Source organism: Rhinolophus sinicus, chromosome 17 (assembly GCF_057876585.1).
Source record: "Rhinolophus sinicus isolate RSI-liver-muscle chromosome 17, RSI-T2T, whole genome shotgun sequence".
Lineage (NCBI taxonomy): Eukaryota > Metazoa > Chordata > Mammalia > Chiroptera > Rhinolophidae > Rhinolophus > Rhinolophus sinicus.
Genome location: NC_142517.1, coordinates 49342298 through 49357026, shown reverse-complemented (window position 1 = coordinate 49357026; position 14729 = coordinate 49342298). Strand labels below are relative to the sequence as shown.

The 14729-nt window shown below is 48.5% G+C and overlaps 1 protein-coding gene and 1 pseudogene across 2 annotated transcripts in view; both read left to right on the top strand.

The window, feature by feature from the left end:
* The window catches only part of IGF2BP2 (insulin like growth factor 2 mRNA binding protein 2), a 141983-nt gene extending 134874 nt beyond the window's left edge, over positions 1-7109 (top strand). The window contains exons 13-16 of one of the 2 annotated variants that reach the window (XM_019735887.3): positions 698-772; positions 2213-2344; positions 3953-4066; positions 5467-7109. In XM_019735887.3, coding sequence (XP_019591446.2) covers positions 698-772; positions 2213-2344; positions 3953-4066; positions 5467-5559 — 414 coding nt within the window. In that variant the 3' untranslated portion in view covers positions 5560-7109. The remainder of the gene's footprint in view (positions 1-697; positions 773-2212; positions 2345-3952; positions 4067-5466) is intronic. The other variant, XM_019735888.3, reaches the window with a different exon arrangement.
* A 4998-nt stretch (positions 7110-12107) lies between these two features.
* Positions 12108-13168, top strand: LOC109449470 (embryonic polyadenylate-binding protein 2 pseudogene; annotated as a pseudogene).
* Positions 13169-14729: the final 1561 nt, after the last annotated feature.

Here is a 14729-nt window from a genome sequence, read left to right as displayed (position 1 = left end):
CCCAAGCGATGCTTTGGTGACAGGCAAGAGCTGCTCCCCTCGCTCCCCTGTCCTGTGCAGCCTCTGCTCAGCAGGCCTCAGAAAACCACACAAAATGCAGCCAGAGACACCTGCAGTGACTCCTGATCCTGCTCCAGCCCCTGTCCACCCTGTGGTCTTCGCAGTCACCTCACCTCTCTGGTCCCATTTGCTTCAGCCATAAAATAGGACCCTGGGGGGTGGGGGTGGGGGGGCTTTCAAAATCTGAACAAGGCAGCCAGCTATGCATCACCAAGAAGTGGACAGTACGACAGAATGACATGGTCAACGTGAATCGTGAATTAGCCTTTCAGCCCTTCTCTTAACTACACCTGCTCGAGCTCAGCTGTCACTCAGCCGACGGCCTCTGGGAGCCGAGAATTAGAACCAGGGTTACCTTTCCTGCAAGCTGAGGCCTGGACCCTCCTACTTCCTAGAGCTCTGGACTCCTTGGTGAAAGGCAGCCAGTCACTGCTGGTGCTCGGGGCAGGGACAGGCAGTGAGTATGGACCTGCTGCCAGCTCTCCCTGGGCAACCAAAGACCCAAGTTAGGTACCGGGCACTGCGCTCCTGGTTCCTAAGCCTCAGCGTGGAGGCAGCAGGGCTCAAACAGCGCACCAGGTGCAAAGACCTGAAATGCCGCCAAGCGGCAGCACGCCTTGTTCCTTCTGAATTGCAGATTGCCCCAGCAGAAGGCCCAGACGTCAGCGAAAGGATGGTCATCATCACCGGACCACCTGAAGCCCAGTTCAAGGTCAGTGCCAAGGGCCACCTGAGCCCTGCGGGCCCTGGGAACAGGGCAGCGTGTGGGGGTCGATGAGAGCCTTGCAGCAGCCACCCCACCTTTGGAGGCCCAGCCTCCGTTTCCCTTCCTGCTACTGCTCGCGAGCCTCAGACTTACTCGGTCTGCCCATCTTCAGGTTGTTCCCTCTGCTGGGAGCCCTCCTTCCCTGTTTTCCCTTGGAAAAGGAGGTTGTCTGTCATTGCCCAATTCAAAGGGTACCACCTCTGCAGTATCGCTGATCCCTCAGCCATGGTTTGGAGAATGGATGTTTCAGACTCGTTTAGTCTAGTCTCCCCTTCAAGCTATGGGGTATGAAGAGAAATAGCATGATGTGGTTGGATGTCTTTTTTTTTTGCCTTTTTCTCCTCCCCCAGAACATTATAACTTGAGTTTTCTAAAAGTCAGAAACATATTTATTTATAAAAGTATAATTCTCATAATTAAAAATATGTCAAATTTGAGAAGACAAAACTAACACATGTGGAACCATTCAAGAGCAATAACCCTTCAGGTCATGAATGGATAAACAAAATGTCTGTCCACACAATCAAATATGATTCAGCCATGAAAAGGAATGAAATTGTATACACTACAACATGAGTGAACATAGAACATGTGATGCTGAGTGAAAGAAGGCAGACACAGAACACCACATACTGTATGATTTCATTTATATGAAATGTCCAGAAAAGCACAATCCACAAAGACAGAAATTAGCATAGTGGTTGCCAGGGGACGGAGGTTAGGAGGAATTGGGGCTCACTGGTAATAAGGGTTTTTATTTGAGGGGGAAATGATGGAAATGTTCTGGATAGTGGTGATGGTTGTACAACATGGTGAATACACTAAAAACCACTGGCGTCTACTCTTTAAAATGATGACTTTTAGGTAATATAAATTACATCTCTTTTTAAGGATTTTTTTGGTTGTTTGTTTTTTAAAGAACAATAACCTCTCGGCTACACTGGCTTTGGAGGTAGACATTAAAAAGCCAGATCAGGCTCATTAAATCCCATCACCACCGTCCTCACCTACATCTTATACTAACCTGATCTGAACATACCATGGTGGGAGGACATTAAGAATTCCCTGAACAAATTCTTCAAGCAAATGTTCCTAGAAGCTAGGAGTACAGAAATGACTGCCCCCTCACCACCACCCCCAGTCCAACATGGAGAAAGCTTCCTAGCGGAGGTGCCTGTGCACACTGCACAGCGCACTCACTGGCTGTGGCAGGAGCAGCGCCGCCAGGCTGTGCGCGAGCGGAAGCGGGGTTCACGGCTGCCCTGTGTCTGGCCCGAGTGAGTGAGGCTGGGGTGTGCAGAGGCGGGCTCAGGACTTCAGGAGCAGCAGTGCTGAGGCAGGTGGCTGGCGGCTGGGAGTGTCACCAGTCGTGTCCTGCTCTCTCAGGCCCAGGGGCGGATCTTTGGGAAACTGAAAGAAGAAAACTTCTTTAACCCCAAAGAAGAGGTGAAGCTGGAAGCGCACATCAGAGTGCCCTCCTCCACAGCTGGCCGGGTGATTGGCAAGGGCGGCAAAACCGTAAGTGTGCCCTGAGCTGGCTTCATTTCTGGGGCTGATCCCTTGCCTGGCCTGACGCTCAGAACCCCGTTGCCTCTTCAAGGACAGAAGTGTAATTAGCATCACTCCAGAGCTGAGGGCCCACGTCCACGGTGCTGCCTGGAGCGCAGCGTGTGCCCCGAGCCCAGGACACCGCCTCGCAGTGCATGCTGGGAAATGGGCCCACTCCCTGCACACAGGCAGGCTGCCTCCCGCCCCCTTTCCAGCCGCACGTAGCAGCGGGACACCCATAGGGACAGCAGTACCCTTGGCAGAGCACCCGCCGTCTTCTCTGATTTCACACTTGAGACCCTCGAGGCCTAGTGTCCTCACTCTCTTCTGCTCTTCACTCTGCTGACAAATGCCCCCAGAGGCCTAAGTCTCCCTCCTGACAGGTTCAGTCTTCTGGCAGTTTCCCAGACCTGGCCATCTGCTTACAGGGGTGCTCATTCAGCAGTAAGGTGGCGGGTGAGAAGGAATCGTTCTTAGAAGAGTAATCCAGGCTGCCAGCCTGCAGGTAGCAGTAGCACAGTGGGACGTGCAGAGCATCAGAGAAGTAACTCTGAAGCCTGTCAGGACGAGTGGACAGTGTGTCAGGCCCAGGAGCGCTCTAGAATGTCACTTACCCCCCGGCGGGGATGCCATCCCGGGCAAGTCCGTAGAGCTGAGCATGCTGGCAAAGCAGCAGTATTGGGGGGCAGGAATGGGGGGGGAGCTGTTTTCTTTGCATAGAAACTCTTACAGAGGAATCAAAGCCAAATTCTAGATAGAAGGAGTCACTTTTATGTAGAAGAGTCAAGTTCATAGCGTGTATGTTATTCCCCGTATCCAGAAATGTGGTCCACATATGAGCGCACACACACCGAGCCCCGGCAAGCTGGAGTGTAATAGGCAAAAGAAAGCAAATAGTCCACGAGGGAGGGGAAGCTTGGCCCTTCCATGTCCTGTGTGGTCATTTTAGAATCAAATTGTGTCCACTCCACGGGCGTGCTCAGCACTGCGGGGCCAGGGCTGGGGCACAAACCCTCGGGAAGTGCAGTCTTGTCGGGGCAGGTGAGGCGTGCAGGAAATGGGACTTAGGTAAAGGGAGGTCAGCATGGTGGCTTCATGGTGGAGGTGGGCCTGGGTCTGGGCCCAGGAGTGGCAGGGAAAAAAGATAAGGACAGACAGCATAAGCAGGACGCAGGCAGGAATGCAAATGAAGAGCGGGAATGGAGAAGGGCCTGATCAGAAAGGAAAGGCTACTTCGCTGAGTCAGAGGAGAGGCCATGTCAGCTCATGCTTGGCACCCAGGAGAGCGTGTCCAGCCGTGATTTTCTTCCCTGGGTAATTGGGAGGTCCGGTCACTGAGCACGGGCGTACGCTGCCCTGCTAGGAACGCGGAATAAGAATTCAGCCCCAGAAGCAGTTCATGGAGTCAGGAGCTGGACTCCCTCTCCCTGTCCCTGAGCCTCCCGAGGCCCACACCAACATGGCCCCAAGTGTCCGGGGCTTCATAGATTGAAGGAAAGGCCAGCAGCTTCCAGCCGCCTTGCCCTCCACCACTCCCCTCTCCCACTTCCTCCTGAGCCCACTTTTCTCCCTTCACAGGTGAATGAACTGCAGAACTTAACCAGTGCCGAGGTCATCGTGCCTCGTGACCAAACGCCGGATGAAAATGAGGAAGTGATCGTCAGAATTATCGGGCATTTCTTTGCTAGCCAGGTACCTGTGCTACGAGGTTCTGGGCTCTCTTGCTGGTCTCTTCAGTTCTCTGTCTAAGCTCTCGATGGCCTGTACACCCAGCGCCCCCACCACTTCAGCCCCCCCCACGGCACCTCTCCCTGGCTTTTCAGCCCTGTGGGCAGGGCACAGGCAGTTCCACACCCTGTCACCACTGCGGTCCCCCAGGCATGCTGGGGGAGCTTGAAGAAGAGGATAGAACTGGGAGTCAAGCCAAGCACATTTCAAGCCCCCTGATACTTGGAAGCACGAGGTCCCAGCTTCGCTTTTCTGCCTACTCAGGCCTCAGTCAGCCTCCGCCCCCCCCCCCCCCCAGGCTGGGAGCCACATACAGACAATGGCCTGCCTCGGGGCTCCCCAAGGGGGGGCCTGCCTGGGTGCCAGACTCGCACTATTCTGGGTTAAATGCCCAAGAGACCCTCATTTCTCTTTCCTCACCTTCCCCATCTCCCCATCAGGACACAGGGCCTCCACACAGCTCTTCCTTTCGGAAGCCCAGTGACTTGGCATCACGTGGCCTAGTTCTTTTTGATGCTTCTTGTTGGTTAGGTTCTGGGATAGAGCAGCCCCGGTCCCTGTCCCAAACCAGTGTAGTCAGTCTAAGCTTACGCTGAAGATTTTTCTGAGCCGTCAGCTTGCTGTCCCAAAGCTGTGCCTTTTCCGAGAGACCTGACGGCAGGGTGGGTGGGGCAGCCCCTGCTCTGCTGCCCCCCCTTCACAGCCCCCCACCGGGCCCTTTGAGATGCCTAGTCAGACTCCTGGCCACTCCCAACTCTGCTGCTCACGCACCCCAGCTCCAGCAGTGCCTGGGGAGTGTGTCTGAGCCCCCAGCTTCCTGCAGGGTCCCCCTGCAGTGGGAATACTGGTGGGGTGAGGGGTCAGGTGCGGGTTCCCGTGTTTTCTCCAGTTGTTCAGGGTGGAGTGTCTGGGCCAGTTTCTCACTTCTCCCCCCAATTGACCATTGTCTTTCCCAGCAATCACACTAATGTTCTTCCTTCTTCTAGTGACTGGAAAAATGGGCATGGGCAGCATTGGAAGCTCAAGTTGGGAGGGGGGTGCTGTCTGACTTCTGCAAGGTCCCTGGTCCCCGGTTTCCTGTTTCTGCTTCTTGGCCTGTCTGTCCAGCAGTTAAGTGGGAGCTTTTGGGGTCCTACTCCCTTATCTTCCACCCAGGAGCCTTGAGGTTGGAATGAGGGGAAACTAGGCTACTTCACTTCCAGGCAGAAAAGGCCCCCAGAGTAAGGGCTTCAGCGGGTAGACGGCACTTTCCTGAGCTTACCACCTCCTTCCCCAAAGCCCCACCCCCACTCCCTCCCCACTGCTTGTCCTCAGAACTCGGTTCCTTTTTTCCCCCCCTGTCCCCCTCCTTTCCCTTGCTGCAGACTGCACAGCGCAAGATCAGGGAAATTGTACAGCAGGTGAAGCAGCAGGAGCAGAAATATCCTCAGGGAGTCGCCTCACAGCGCAGCAAGTGAGGCTCCCACAGGCACCAGCAAAACAACGGATGAATGTAGCCCTTCCAACACCTGACAGAACGAGACCAAACACAGCCAGCCAGATCGGGAGCAAACCAAAGACCATCCTGAGGAATGAGAAGTCTGCGGAGGCCCTGCGTGTGAATCCTGAGGGCCATGAAGGGGCAGGGGGGCCGCCTCCCCCAGGGCCTCTGCAGGCTTCCCGGCCATCCACTTCACCATCCACTCGGATCTCTCCTTAACTCCCACCACGCTATCCCTTTTAGTTGAACTAACATAGGTGAATGTGTTCAAAACAAAGCAAAATTCACACACTTCTCTTTTTGTGGAAAATTGTCTCTGTACATGTGTGTACATATTAGAAGGGGAAAGATGTTAAGATATGTGGCCTGTGGGTTACACAGGGTGCCTGCAGCGTTAATATATTTTAGAAATAATATATCAAATAACTCAACTAACTCCAATCTTTAATCAATTATTATTTTTTTTTTCTTTTTAAAGAGAAAGCAGGCTTTTCTAGTCTTTAAAGAAGAAAGTCATTCTTTGGGAGGTCTAATGGTTTAGTAAGGAGCTTGGAGGCCACCCACACAAAATTCACCCAGAAGGAAATCTCATCAAAAGGACACTCACAGCAGTTCTGGATCACCTGTGTATGTCAACAGAAGGGATACCGTCTCTCTGAAGAGGAAACTCTGCCTCTCTTCATCCCTGTCTAGCTCACACACCCATTTCTCTTTGCTTCACAGGTTTTAAACTGGTTTTTGCATACTGCTATATAATTCTTTGTCTCTCTCTGTTTATCTCTCTCCTCTCCTCTCTCCTCCCCTTTCTTCTCCATCCCCATTCTTTTTAATTCCCTCATCCCTCTGTGTCACTCAATTCCCCCTACCTACGCACCCCTCTCCCCCAGGCAAAGCAGTGCTCTGAGTATCACATCACACAAAAGGAACAAACACGAAACACACAAACCAGCCTCAACTTACACTTGGTTACTCAAAAGAACAAGAGTCAATGGTACTTGTCCTAGCATTTTGGAAGAGGAAAACAGGAACCCACCAAACAAACCAAACAAAGAAAAATTCCGCAAAGAAAGAATATATTTTGTCTTTTTACATTTTGGTGTATAAGCCATCAATTTTCAGCAAAATGATTTCTTTCTTTTTTAAAAAAAAAAAAAGTGGAAGAAAATAACGATTTACACGAGGTCGTTGGCCCAGGGCGTTAAATTTACAGATTTTTTTTTTTAACGAGAAAAACACACAAAAAAAAGCTACCTCAGGTGTTTTTTACCTCAGCACCTTGCTCTTGTGTTTCCCTTAGAGATTTTGTAAAACTGATAGTTGGAGCATTTTTTTATTTTTTTAATAAAAATGAGTTGGAAAAAAAAATAAGATATCAACTGCCAGCCTGGAGAAGGTGACAGTCCAAGTGTGCAACAACTGTTCTGAATTGTCTTCCGCTAGCCAAGAACCTACATGGCCTTCTTTTGGACAAACCTTGAAAATGTTCATTAAAATAAAACAAAAAAAAACACAAAAAAATGAAAAAAACGATTACGAAGAAAAACAGAGAGAGAAAATGTTGGAGATTCCTGAATTTCAATAAGGGTACGCGCCATTAGGGCTTTTTGCGCTAAAGGATGGACATGTACTGGTTTATGTGAACAAGCCATTTTACCACCAGACTGCAATGCCAGTTTCCTCTACTGCAAACAGTGTTCTGTGACAAAAACAAAAACAAACAAACAAAAAAAAAGAAATATATCCAGCTAACAAGATCCTGGTGTCCTGGTCTCTTATTTGAATAAGCATTGCCCACCCCAAAGTGTCAGCTGAGTGCCAGCTCTGAGGGGACGCAGGAAAACCGGCAGCAAAGCTGCCCTGAGGGGCGGGCTCCTCCAGGAAGAGCTTTGGGAGAAGCTAAATTAGGTCAGCGGTTCTCAAAGTGTGGTCCCCAGAGAGCAGCAGCATTATTACCTGGGAACTTGTTAGAAATGCAGATTCTTGGGGTCCACCTTGAATCACTAATTCTGGGGGTGGGGCCCAGCAGTCCAGTTCGGCAAGCCCTCCAGGTGACTCCCATGCATATTAAAGTTTGAGAACCACGGAACCAGAGAAATAGATGGATTGACTGCATTTCAAGCTAGGTAAGACCAGCTCTTCTCTTTAATGGACTTTAAGCCTGGCCAGAGGGAGAGAGAAAGGGGGAGGACATGCGTGACAATTCAAGGACAGAGGCACTTCACCCCTCCCCAGAAGCCCAGTTGGAAGTATGCCAAGAGATCGGAGCAGGAAGGGCAGGGCCAGCGGGGTCTGGAGCAGACACTCCCACCGGTGTGCTGTGAGAAGGGTGGATGAGCACGGTCCTGCTCCTTTCCCAGCCTATGTGCACAGATCTGTGGGGTCTACCAGAGAGAGCCGCTGCCAGGCCACGCAGTCTTAGGAAGGAAGAGCTGATACTTAACTAGCTGTTCATAGCACAGCAGGACGTGAACTAATGGGACTCCAAAGTAGCCACATTCCCCTTCTAACAAACTCTGAGGGCTCCTAAATCACTTAAAATTTGTTCCTCACTGAAGTCCCATCCCTGCTTCTGACTTTCCCATTATCTTCAGTTTCTGTTTTGCTGATTTTACTTTGAAAATTAGTTTTATGGTTTGTAGATGCCAGCTGTTGCTCTCACTGCTATGGTTGGCATGGATATGGGCCAGGACAGACTGTCTGTCATCGTGTGGCCATTGTAAAGCCCAGTACCTCTGGCTTCACCTTCTCTCCGCCATTTAGAACTCAAGCCCACCGCCTTCGGAGGGAGAAACAAACTACAGGTTGACAGCCCAAGAGGAGCCGTGGGGCCCCTGACAACCAGGGTTATTCCTGAGAACTGTCCCCTGGGTTGAGGTGTGAGATGAACAGACAGAAACAGCATATCTCTAAAGGAAGGGTTTTAAATACTGGCCTGAGGGCTTCTTAATGAATCGGTCAAGACGAGGAGGAATGAGGGTGGGAGAGAAGAGACACAGGAACCTCCAAAAGCGTACCCGCTTGGCTCTGCTGCCCAGGTTTCCTTCCTTGGCCTTTATTCCAAGTGGCACAATGAGGTTTAACTCTAGCTCCTAAACTACCCATTTCCATAATATTTGTCTCTGAACATATGAAAGACAGGTAAAGAAGTGCTTATGTGACCACTGACTGGCCCTGGTACAAAGCACCCGGAAGTTGTCCCAAGGTTGCAGCCATGAAAGCGAAGCCACAGGGAGAGGCAGGAGACAGGAACGAGACCAGATAACCTTGTTCCTAAGCAAAGATGGTCTCCATCATTTTCAAAGATGTTCAACCCATTTTCTAAGACCGCAAGGGCTGGGGTGGATTATCTAGCTCTGAGCTCAAGGTCTCTTGAGTTTCCCAAGGGCAGCAGGAGCATGAGACCGTCCTTTAGTTCCATCCCATCTTTCTGCAAAGAACAGCTCCGTGCGCGTGCATTGTTCACCACATGTGGACTCAGGCTCGTACAAACTCATCATTTCTTCTGCAATAAATCCCAAACTTTTCCTGTCGTAACAAGACATCCTGACATCCCAAAAGTCCTAATTGAACATGATTTTATGCACAATAAAAGGACAGTTAAATGCAGACGTAAGTCAGTACAAGCCCCTCCCTGCTCCCTTGGACTGAACCCCTTGTAAACCCACGACCCATAGTGGCTCGACTGTGCTAACACTGGACGTGGTAAGTAAGCCTGGCCATCCCCTGTCCTGGTTAATTTCCCCCAACTCTGCCTCCAGACATTTTTGTTTCCTCCAACATAGAGCTCTGGAAAGCAGGATGACAGAGGCTGGCTGCAGATTAGAAGAGGATTCTAGCTCGTAGAGGAAGAATTCACAAACATGAGAAAAAGGAGAACTGATAGAAGTTTGGAGGGGTTTCAACAAAGAACCAGAGGGAGCGATCAGCACTAGATACGAAGAACGCATCCTAACAGGACAGGAGGCAGGGCGGGAGGAAACACGACTTCTAAGAGAAGCAGGGAAAACTGGTAACCTGGCTTCCGTTGGGATCTGAATGACCCAGTGACTCAGTTGACGAGGCGGGGTAAGGACTTGAGGAATATGAAAAGCATTTGGCCCTGTCTGACTCCGACATCCCTGGGGAAGGAAGTGGGCACTAGAGGCATCCACATGGTAACAGTTCTGAAAGAAGCGCACACCTGTAGGTATGTAGAAACTACCTAGATTGTACATGCATCTAAATCTCTCATTGTCTTAGAGCCTAATGGAGATTTCTGTGGCCAGCTACCGCTGTCTAGTAACGCTGCTAGCAGAGTCACCTGAAGTTTACTGTCGATCGGTGCTGCTGCCTTTGATTTCTTCTTAACATTCCTCCTAAGGTGCTGATGAACTGAACCTTACAACTTAACCGCACATACAGGTTAATTTCTATTCTAGCTCACATCAGCCACATAAAGTCACTGTCTTTCTTTAAGCCAGAATGAGTGTTCTTAATAGCTCCGAAACAGTTGGTATGAGGAGAAAACTCCATAGAACAAAATTATATTCCAGCTTAACCTCAATGCTCCTTGTATTCTCATGTAAAAGCGATTTGGTCATGGACCCCAGGTACTTGGGTTGCTCCCACTAGCCAATTTCAGGGCACTGCCTCTCCTCTCCCAGATGTGGCTGACTCTTTCCATTTGCCTCTAATAACCTCTAGTGATCAGGGCAAACTCTGAATGAAAACCTAAACTCAGTCTGGTATTTCTCTCAATTTAGCTGTAATTTCAACAATTTCCCTTATGAAAAACTCACTGGCTTCTATGACTCATGAATGTCCGTGATTCTCCCTTAGTTACAAAATGACTCCAATCACCCTCAATGAACTCAGTAAAACCCATCCTCAACTCTGGATTCACAGAAGAGCAGTACTGGTAAAGGGCTTCCGAGGTCCTTCAGTCCGCCTTCCTAATATGGAGTAATGCCCTCCAAGATCTCTCCAGCCGAGTGCCCTATTGCTGAAGGGAAACGCGGCTCCTACGTAGGTGGGTCTGTCTTCGCACAGCGCAGTCTCAGTTCTTCCTTCTGCTGACCTGAAATCTGTTCTCCCTACCGTTTCCCCAGATAAGCTCTAATGCGTCTGTTGGAGCAAAAATTTATATAAGACCCGATCATTTTTACTATAATATAAAACTGGGTCTTATATAAGACCTGGTCTTACATTAACTTTTGCTCCAAAAGATGCATTGGAACTGATTGTCTGGCTAGGTCTTCTTTTCAGGGAAACACGATACGACCACCCACACACAGTGGGACAACTCTCTTAATGTTTGAAGACATCTGTCTCATCCTCCCTTCTCTCAGTTCCTCCAATCATTATCCCTCATCTCCAGGACTTGCTTTCTCTCAGCTCTCATATTGTGAAGGAATACAGCCCCCAGCTCCTGCATCAAACACCTTCCAAAGCCACAGTCACTGGTGGGAGGCACGGGAGGCCTCACTCAAGAGACATGGCAAGAGGCTGTGCAGGGAGCATTCCAGGACCGAGCTCTCATTACCCCAGGGCAGGCCTGAAGGCAGGGACCATGCCCCTGGCCCAGATCTCCTGTCCCTTTACCAGACGCTGGCTTTCTCATCAGGAAAGAAAGAAAGCCCAGACCCAGAAGTTTTCTCCAGGCTCACTTGTGTGAGCGTCATAGAGACCTGTCTCCTCATCTGTAAAATAAAAGCTTGAACACAACAAAGTCTTTGATTCCAATTTAAGTATAAGAGAAGGGACTGCCAAGTCAAAAATGGCTCTGGTTAGCAGCCTTCAATGCTCCTTCATAATTTCTCACAGTACATCAAAAAAGATGAAAACTTAAGAGCACCAAAAACAGACTTCAAAACAAAACAAAACAATACCAAAAAGTGAGAGAAATTGACAATAATTGTAAGCTACACAGAACTACAGTGGGAAACCTTCAGTGCATGACATGGTCTAGTTTCACAGAACCTCTTTTTCTGAAAGATAGGAAAATGCATACTTGCCATTTCCAGGATGTGGTCACTGCTTCCCCTTCCCACTGGATGGAATGCAGATGTGACAGTGAGAGCCATGGTATGGCCTTCCTAAAACAAAGGCCAAGTGTTAAGTATAGCCCGTGACACTGCTGCATCACTGCTGGACTGCTGAGGCTCAAATTGGTACCCGAGAGAGAAAATTCTATCTTGTTTAAACCACTGTTCTCATGGCCTTTATTATAGCAACAAACCATTATCTTAATACAACTAGACCAAATAGAGATTCAGATTTAGATAGATTCTGGTGTATTTTTTGGATAGAATAAAAATTCCCATAGAATACAGATGAAGACTAAAGTTACTTACAAAACCAAAAATAAAGCTAGTTTCAGATATCTCTGCTCCACTACTAAATGACAACAAATTTTGAGGAGAAAAAAGGCTGTGACTCAAGAATTCTCACACCTGGTCAAGTTACCCTTCATGTGTGAAAACATCAGAAAAATTCTCACATTTGCAAGGATTTAGATGAGTATTTCTATGCCCGTCTTGAAAACAAGAATGTGAAAATGTTTTTAAGTGACGAATAAAGCCAAATAAAAGTCACGTTATAAAAAAAAGACAAAGTGGCTGGTGTGGAGGTGGGCAGGCGCTGGAGGTCCCTCCTTCCTCCCCTCTCTCTGCCATGTGGCCTTTCCTCAGCGGGACTCTCTTCCCACCGCCCACCGAGGCCTGGCTCTAGACCCCGAGGCCCAGGGCTGGGGGGCCTGCAGCTGGACTGAGAAGACCCTTCTGGGGCCAGGGTGTGGAGACAGGAGGGAGGTGGAGACCGGGGAAGCAGAGGACAATGAGGGAGAAAGATGCAGGCTTCCCTGTCTCTAGCGGAGAGTGAGGACATGCCGAGCACCCGGTACCATCATACGGAAGCTGTGGGCCATGGAGCAGGCCCAGGGGCCAGAGCCACCCAGGGCGCAGTACCTGGGCAGGAAAAGAGGAGGGCGCTGGGGCCATACTGGCCTAGCAGCTGCAGAGTCCAAAGATAGACGTCCAGAGACCAAAGATAGATGTCCCCTGCCCTGGGACTCCCGTGGAGAAGGTGGAAGTGGACCACAGATCCAGCTATGTGGGCGACGTGGACTCCGGGGGCCCCGCTGAGGAGCTGGAGGCCTATTTCAACCATTATGGGGAGGTCCAGCATGTCACCATCCTGTGTGACAAGTTCTCCGGATACTCCAAAGACTATGCCTACATAGAATTTGCCACTGAGAGCACAGGCCAGGCCGCTGTGGAGCTGGACGAGAGAATTTTCTGAGGGCGGGTCATCAAGGTGCTGCCCAAAAGGACCAACTTACCAGGGATCAACTCCACGGACGGAGCGGCCTGCGGGGACACCCCGGTGCCAGGGGAGCACCCTTCCCCCACAGCAGTCTCCAGGGCAGGCCCCACTTCAGACCACAAGGGCGGAGCAGGGGACGTGGAAGAGCCTCACCATGGTATTCACCATGCTGAAGGAAAGACCCGATTTTGAGAGGGGCTTGATCAGGAACATACAGCTGTCTCCATATGGGACCATTTACTCCGGGGGGGCGGGTCTAGGGTGCTGGGGGGTCATGCAGAAGGATGGAGAGGAGAACATGAAGCCAGAGGAGAAATTCAGAGTCAGTGTAAAGCTGCCCCCACGTCTTAAAAGGAAAAAATAGACAAAGTATTGAAACCAATTAAAGTAGAAATGTTTAAATTGTAAATCTAAATTTAGAGCTGAATTATAACTAAATTTAAAATTGAATTTAAATATCAAAATTATCCTTGGCGAAGAAGCAAAATAGAGTAATGATAATAATAAAGTTCCCAAACACATATTATGTTCACAAAGACCAAAAATGTGTGAAATGTATATGGGGGCAGTGGGGAAAAAAACAAAACAAACTGGAAGTGCCATATAGGGAGGAAAAAAATTGATAATTGTGGCAGAGTGCTAGTGGCATGTGACTCTTCTAGCCCAAGGAATGCGAAAATAAGTGACCTGTGACACTCCTAGGCCTGGCCGTCAAAAACTGCCTACACTCCCTCCGTGCTCTCTGCTGGCTGGATGCTAAGAACTGCAATGCGGCAGGGCAGGGGTTGACAGCCCTTTTCTGTAAATAGGGTACATATTTTAGGCTTTGCAGGTGAGAATTTGAGGTGATACAAGATGACACTGCCCCTGTGGAGGGAAATGTGGCAAATTACATATGCAAATTACATATGCACATTTACGTATGGAGATAAATGTGGCAAATTACTTATGCTAGATATTTGGCCAGCAAGTCCACTTCTAGGAATCTATTCCAAAGACAGCAAAAATAGGAAGTGACATGACAAGGTACATGCACTGCACCATTATTTGTAACAGAAAAAGACTGACAGCTTAAAAATCCATTGTGAGGGGATGGTAACACAGCACCCTGAATTATGAAGGATTATTATGGAAGTTATAAAATAAAGAATGAGGAGTAACATCCAGAGTACGTTTTTTTTTTTTAAATCAAGAAGCATAATATGCTATCTTTAGTGTAAGAAAGGAAAGAAATAGGAATACATATATTGGAGGTGCCAAAAAAAGGTACACATTTTAAGAGATGTTATCTATGAGTATGTATTACTTTTCGAAGTTGAATTGAATTAGGGTAGCAACGTGTAGTATGTTTGCTCAAAAGATGGCATTAATCAAATGAATGCTAGAGTCATTTGTATTACAATTTTAATAGTTTTTTCCTTTCTTAAAATGTGTATACATTTTTTTGGCACCCTCTATATATCCAGCTATAGTTTCAAAAAGGGGAAAGTTAGAAGCTAGTAAGTTATCTATACAGAGAAAGAGAACAGAGTGAAGCAAGCAAAACTGTACCTTGTTTTATAGTTTTGCTTTTGGACTAATGTTTATGTTTAACATAATTAAAAAACAATAGCAAAAAGCAAACTTCTGCACACCAAAAACAAACGAATCCAACTATGTATGAAGTTAATAGCATAATCACGTGGAGAAAAATTAAGAGATTTTAAAACTTTTCACTGTGAATCACTGGTGGGATAAGAACAAAAAGAATTGCAAAGAAATCAAAGTATATTTAGTGGCCTCGTTAGTTGTTATGCTTATAATGATATTTTGACATTATTATAAATACACTGTAGGGTAAAATGA